The sequence below is a fragment of the Montipora capricornis genome, chromosome 14 (genome assembly GCF_036669925.1).
Source record: "Montipora capricornis isolate CH-2021 chromosome 14, ASM3666992v2, whole genome shotgun sequence".
NCBI classification, from domain to species: Eukaryota; Metazoa; Cnidaria; class Anthozoa; order Scleractinia; family Acroporidae; genus Montipora; species Montipora capricornis.
The window spans coordinates 18205894-18213298 of NC_090896.1; the positions used below are offsets into that span (position 1 = coordinate 18205894).

At 39.8% G+C, this 7405-nt stretch overlaps 1 protein-coding gene across 1 annotated transcript in view; it reads left to right on the plus strand.

The window, feature by feature from the left end:
* Positions 1-319, plus strand: part of LOC138031562 (ATP-dependent DNA helicase RecQ-like) — a 426-nt gene extending 107 nt beyond the window's left edge. Inside the window, exon 1 of the mRNA XM_068879238.1 lies at positions 1-319. This exon is cut by the window's left edge and continues 107 nt beyond it. Within this exon, the coding sequence (XP_068735339.1) occupies positions 1-319 (319 nt within the window).
* Positions 320-7405: the final 7086 nt, after the last annotated feature.

The following is a 7405-nucleotide window of genomic DNA, read 5'->3' on the forward strand; positions in this document are numbered from 1 at the left end:
TTTACTAAATGGTGAAGATGTGCTGGCCGTGCTTCCCACTGGCTTTGGGAAAAGCATGATATTTACAGTGTTTGCGATAGCCGAAAGTGAGAAACTTGAAGGTCGTCCGGTGTCAGTGCTTGTAATTTGCCCACTCAAGAGCATCATATCAGATCAGATTGTCGAACTGGAAGGTTTGTGTTCGGCAGCAGAATTCACCCTAGAGAGTTCTAAGAAAATTATCGAAGATCCTCCTATCTTCATCTACTGCTCTGCAGAGCAAGCGCTGGAGGAACGCTTCCTTTCGGCCAAAAGACAGATGAAGAAAAAAATAACATAGTTAATCTTTTGTACGTTAATGAGTTTTATTAGATGGTTAATCTCAAAGTTATTTTTCTTAACACTCGGCGAATCAAATCTTTCTTTCCCTACAAAGATCGCTTGAATCGTTCCCACAGATCGAAAGTTGTTTACAAGGCAAATTGTTGGGATTGCGATGACTTCTACATCGGCAAAACGAAGCACCGACTGCAGGATAGAAAAGCTGAACATTTTGAAGCGCTCTCCAAGCATGAACACACATCAGATATTGCTGATCATGTTATGACTACTGGACATAACATAAAATGGGATCATTTTGAAATTCTCGCGTCTGGGAAAACTGATTACCACTGCAAACGAAACCTTGTTGACACAGGAATTGAATCCGACCTTAAATGCTAATTGTCACTTTATTACAGATCGCTCTCAATTTGTTTTGAAATATAAATATTTTTCATATAATGAAGGTTACTTTTGAAAATGTATGTTGCCACATACGAAACGTTAGATTTCATAAAATGCATTGCTTCACTGTAAATTAAAACTGTAAATCAAAGCCGCAGTTGATCGCAAAGTGCACCGACAGGAATATTGCCCACTGTTTTCTCGCTGCCAAATTTTTCAAACTTTCCGTATAAACAAGAAATTGCAATGGGAAAAACCTACAGTTACCGTTTGCGGCAGTTTCTGCCGGTTTGCTTACACTTCTTACGGTTTTTTTAGTTGACCAGAGCAAGTTTGTTTGCAGCTACACGCTTCAGTGATTGACAGCCTTATTACAGTCTCTTACTTATTGGTCAATTATTGTGGCGTGACATGCAACCGGAAGCTCAAAAGAAAGTGGGCGGCTACCGAGAAAAGGCTGGTTTTCGGGCAGGCGGTTTTCTCTCCGCTCTTCCCACTCCCCACCCCGTCGTTTTGTCACGGGGCCCAGACCTATCCCACGCTCTTCCAATATGGCGTCTGATAGTGTTTCGTGGCGACACAACAACTACCGCCTGCAAGAAGGCTATGTTTACCGCAAAGAACCCTTGTCTTATTTCGCGAGAAATCCGCTCCTGGATTCAAAAAAGCCAAAGATCGTCTAACTGTGCTAGGTTGTACGAACGCTACAGGAACTCATAAACTAAAACCTGTTCTCATTGGGAAATCTACGAAGCCAAGATGCTTCAAAAACGTAAACATGGATGCACTCCCTGTGATCTACAAGTCGCAAAGAAATGCCTGGATGAATTCGGAAATTTTTGCCGAGTGGTTTTCGAAAGAATTCGTACCAGCTGTTAAACGCCATCAACGTTTGCAGAACATACACTGAAGACACACTACAAATAACAGGATTGGTGTCACAATCGAAATGCATTATTCATTGCAATTATCACTAATTAAGAATCTTTTCCTATCATATCAGGTTCCTGTTAAACAAGTTTAATTTGACGTCGTATTTAGTATGAAACACATCCATTCCTCTCAACCTCACCTTATATCCCTACCAATGGATTGTCGACTCTAGTTGGCTTTCAACACCTTTTCCCTCTCACCACAGTCCAGAAGGGTCCAAATAATGTCTGGAGAGACTGATATGCCTCAAGCTTTTCATAGGTTTGCCTGGAGTGGTCGTAGTTCTGACTCACAATGAAGTTTATTCTGTTGGTATAAGCGTATGAAAGTTCTGGTTTGTTGGTAGGTACCTGAGGGACATCCAGCTGAGCAAACTTCCCGGAGGTGTGTTTGATAACTGTACCAGGCTAGTGACACTGTAAGTACTTTTATAAATAATATAACCAAGAAATGCTAAAAAAAAGAAAAGGGATGACTGCAACAGCATGACAATAATTGTTTAAAAGCTGTAGTTATTTTGTTGATATATAGAATACTTAATGAGCGCATATGATGTTTGTTCTTACTTTTTATACCTCACAAAGAATGACTAAAAATGTTTAAAGAATACCAACTATGAAATAATTTGTTCTTTGATTGCTTGACCTGGTTTTTGTTAGCATGACATTATCAATTGCTGGTTTTGATTCCAAAACCGATTTTGCTTTTACCAACTCCACCTTTGTTGCACTTCCTTTTTCTTAAATTCCATATTTCACATGATCTAAAGTTACCGATGATACTGCAAACGATATTGTTCTCATGGCATTTATTCTCTTCTTCCTATTGCCTATTATAATAAAATCACTGATAAAGAGAACTTTAGAATCCATTTCAAGTGAAAGATTAGTTTGGAGTAAATTTCACTATGCCTTTACAAAACATATTACATAATGTGGGTACAGGCTAGACTTGTTGTGACGTTTTTTCGTAAATGTAAAGCTCAATCCATGAATCGGTTACTTCATCAAAAATCCCTGATTAGGGGGAGTGGTGGGGGGGGGGGGGGAGGCATTGCTTATTCTAAGCAAAGCAATTTTGTTTTTGAAATAACAAATATATGAAATTTTCGTGCAAATGGTTTGACTTTCAAGTCTTACCGAAGGCGCCGCCTTACAACTGTTGTTCATAAAATCTGTCGGATATTAGAGATCCCACACACTATTCGAAAAGAGTAGGCACCGAGTTCCCAGTGTTGTGGTCTGACCTTTCCTTCAGCGATGTGCTCACCTTGGCGTAATCTTCTGAATGGACTACTGATCCATGAGACCACATAACAGAAAACAGACAGTAGTCAAATTGAAGAAGTCCAAGTGCTGAAACTGGTAAACAAACATCTCTTTAAACTATTTTGGTTTCGGTGAAAGAGATCATCGCATTTGTAAAGGAACATGAGCATTTTGGGAAGATGCCTCCAGGCTTGATAGCTCACGATCATGGGTTTGAGTCCAGTTCAAGCCTGGATATTTTCAGACTTGTTTCGTAACTGCACAAGTTGCTTTGTAACTGCGATGATTACTTTCACTGAGACCCACAGTTGCTTTGTAACTGCGATAATTACTTTTACCGAGACCCACAGTCTCTGCCACAAATGTTGTAACACAGACGGAAATTTAAGGGCTCCTCCTTTCAATGTTGATCTTTATGGGTTTGAGTGCATAAACCAACCAGTAAACGGAACAAAGTTGCTTTTGTAGGGCTTTTGCAATTAAAATACGTTCAAGCACTTTTATTTACTTTTACAATTATTGCAAAGAGTTGATTTCTTGGTAAAACAGAAAGATATCTTGTAGATTTACGAGAAGAAAGGCTGCACAAGCTTAATGGCCTTTAAACACTGTACTGATAATGACGAGGGTAAAAGCTTTTTCCTTAAGCTGCATTGAAGGGTCCCCGTTCGTAAACAGCAAATGTAAAAAATTCCCAAAGTAATTAGTAGCACTCCCTCGTGTTTGAGAAGTTTCTCAAAACGAAGATGTGAATTTAAGCTAAGCGAAAGACAAAGAAGGCACCTCATTCGCTGGTACAGGGTCCTGAGAAAAGGGGACGGAACTTTCACCTGTAAAAGTAAACATTAAAAAAGAAGGCCGGTATTGAACGAAGTGAGATTTAAATGAAGACAGTTCCACGTCATGTAAATTCAGCGGGATACATTCTTTGATGAAGACTTTGATCAACTGTTTCAGTTGAGTGGAAAAGGGGTCAACCGCCTCTGGATGCAGGATGGAGACTCTTGAGCAATCACGTTAACAGTCAAGTAACTCAATTAGAAACAGGGCTTAAGTTTCAAGAAGAAAATTTTGGGGCCGGTATGAAGACACGAGAAATCGATTTTTTCTTTTCTTTCATATTTTTCCACAAGTTTGCTACATTTGCACTGATTTCATCGGCTCTATGTAATTTGCTGTCATTTGTCATCGCTGAATTGTTGTATCGTGTATTTCGTCGCGTTCGTGAGATATTTGTAAATTTGCCCAAATTCCGCATGCAGTAATTAGTCAGTATTTGCTTCGTTATCGTGTCTATTCTATGTATTTAAGTTCTGTTGCCTAATGATGTGTAATTTCCTTTGTTCATTTCGTCGATTCATTAGGTATTCGTCTTTCGTATAAAAGTATTGTATTTCCTTTGTAAGTCAGTTGTTGTACCCGGAGTTGCCGTACAGATCTTGTAAGTAATTAATTTTTCAGTCGTGGTTTTTGGCGTTCTGAAGTTTAGTTTTTTGGTATCTTGCTTGTAACTTTGTATTTCTATATTTCCTTTTTTTATAGTGAATCGTTAAGTTAAAGTACGAATCTCAAACTGTACAGGAGTTTAATTACAAATTTGCACTAGGAAACAAACAGGTGTTTCGACGTGCGGTTGAGCGATACGCTGAATAATTTTGAAGATAAACTAAATGCTACACTTGTCGTCAAACATCCAACCCATACCAAAGTGGAAACTTCTACCCCAGCGAAACAAAGATTCTCGTTTAACGCCCCTAGTTTTCACCGTCTCTTTCAACATTTAGTGGAGACACCGAGCAGAAAAATCCGCTTCCAAAACCACCTTCGTTCCAGGGCAAATCACAGTGGGAGTCTTACATCGCTCAATTCGAGATCGTCGCTGGAATGAATCAATCGAGTGACGAGCAGTAAGGCAACTATCTTGCTACGAACCTTAAGGGATCTGCCTTGATTCTTCTAAGAAATCTCCTACCAAGTATCCGCCAAGACTACAAGGACCTAGTTGCAGCTCTCGAAAGCTGAATGAGCGTGGCGCACCAGCAGGAAGTCCATCGTTCCAAATTTCAGAGTAGATTGAGACGATGTGAGAAATTATTACAAGAACTGGCGGAGGATTTGGAGCGCTTAGTTGGGCTTGCCTACCCTGTTGCGCCAGAAGAAATGAAAAACCTGCTGGCGAAGGAACAATTTATCGATGCTATCCTAGAATGCGATGCTAGGCGCTGGTTAAAGCAAAGTCACAGGACTCTGTCTTCAGTGTGCTACTTAAGGGAACAAGCCCTGCTGTGGGGAGGGCACGACAAACTGCGTGTGAATAGAATCTCGAGGATCATCCGTGGGCACTGCCACAATTGCTCGATTATCCAATACCATACAAAGCGATATCTCACCTCTTCACGTTAAAGGAAGTTGGAGAGCACCCGAATGGGCCAGCTGTTGCACACCTTGACTCCGTTAAGAAAGTATACTGGGCCCAATGGAGTCCCTGGCTCTCCGAAATGGTATGCTGTACCATCGATGAAAATCCCCTGACGAAACACAACATTGAGATACATGCAATATATTTTTATCATAGTTTTGTTACTGGAATTTTAAATCGTTTAAATCGCAGCTTTGTTATAGTTTGATGCAAAAGGAATGGCATTTTAATTTTGAAAAATCAGATATTAAAACATGCTGTTTTTGCCTCAGAATCGTGGAAATCGCGTTTCCAAAGACTTGAAATTTCACACTTTTCCGGGGGAGATGCCCCCAGAACTTCCCTAAAGGGCCTTTGGCGGCCATATTTCCATCTTTTTGAGGCCGCTCTTTCCAGGGCCCATATTGATACCAGTTGTATAACTGAAATGCTTACCCTGTATAAATATTATAAATATTATATTATATTATCTTTCATCGAATCACCTCTGCTAAAAACATGGATCCGCCCCAGAGGAGTATATGTAACTTGACTTCAGAACCTTTTCAAACACTCCTTTACAGCTACTGGCTTGCTTTCTTTTCTCAGGGTGATTTCAATCAATAGTACTTTTCTTTTCTAGTAAACATACCAGCATTGTTAACAGAGAGATCAAAGGGCTAGAGAACAAGAGTCGGGTATAGAACTTTGTACAAAGGCGAAGAGCGTTTGCAATCTTGTGTAGCTTCTCGTCGCATTGGTTTCAAACTGAGCACATGTTGATGTTCCTCTCAACATTAGCTCTCTCAGGGAATTACATTTCATAATAAAATTAACGGCCGCAAACATTTATAAAATCACAGACAGGAGCACAAACATGAAGAAAAATCCTGTCAAAACAATCAAGGAAAGGAAAATGAAAACTCAACCGAAAAAACACAACAAGAGCAAACCAAAATAAAAGTCACAGATTTAAATGGATCTTGCTTAGAACACACAAAATGATCTGAATGGACGAAAAGTTTGTAATGGCTGAAATTTCGATGAAAATGATTAGGACTATTTCATAAAGATCACTAGTGACCTTTATATTGAGAATAAGTGATACCTGCATTGCTTGCTCATTCAGCCCCGCACTTCCCTGGAACTGATTTCAAGTAGAAAGGTTAATACAAGTGATATTTAACCGAATGCATGTTTTGATGGGCTGTTTGCCTAATGAGTTATGAATACGTTTCTGAAAAACACAGTTAAAAAAAGAAAATCACGCAAAAACCTGTATTTCACCAAATACTTCTGCACATTTTATAGTTTACTCCAAGACCGCTAAAATAGGAACTTGCTGTATGTTACATGAGGCAAACGTCTGCGCGGATGCGCGTTTGTTATATTTTTAAAAGCACGTGCTCGAAAACGTATTCTATTTCTGTTTTGTTTGCGAAGTTGTTTCAAAGGAATCTGACAAATAGAACTTTATACAGCTAAGTCTCTCTATTACCCTCTTTGAGTTTTCTGCATGGTCCTTTTGAGCCGGATGAAAAATGTCTCCACTGTGGAAGGCGAAGAAAACATCAGGTGGGTCCACTCCCTTACAGTCTAGCACGAAGTTACCTAAGTTGTTTATCAAGCGATTCTCAGTCGGTTTGGGATTCTTTCAACGAAGCTGTTCACGCGAACTTATCCCTGAGGGATATTGGCAAGTTTAATTACCAAAGAAGCACGTTGGAGGGTGCAGCTTTAGCTTCCATATCAAGTTTATCATTAACTGAGCCAAACTATGACAACGCAAGCGAGATTCTAACAGAAAAATTGGAAATAAACAGCTAATTACTAGCTCGCAAATGGAAACCCTTCTGCAACTGCCAGCCGTGACATCCATCACCGATGTGAAGCTGATTCGAATGATTTATGATAAGGTTGAGGCCAATTTAAGAGGACTGGGGGCCCTTGGTATAGCCTCTAATGCCTATGGTAGTTTGTTAGTGCCTGTGATGATGAACAAGTTGCCTGCAGAACCGAGACTCATCATAACTCGACACTTTGAGGGTGGAATTTGGCACATTGAAAAATTGCTGAAATCGTTTCAGGAAGAAGTAGAAGC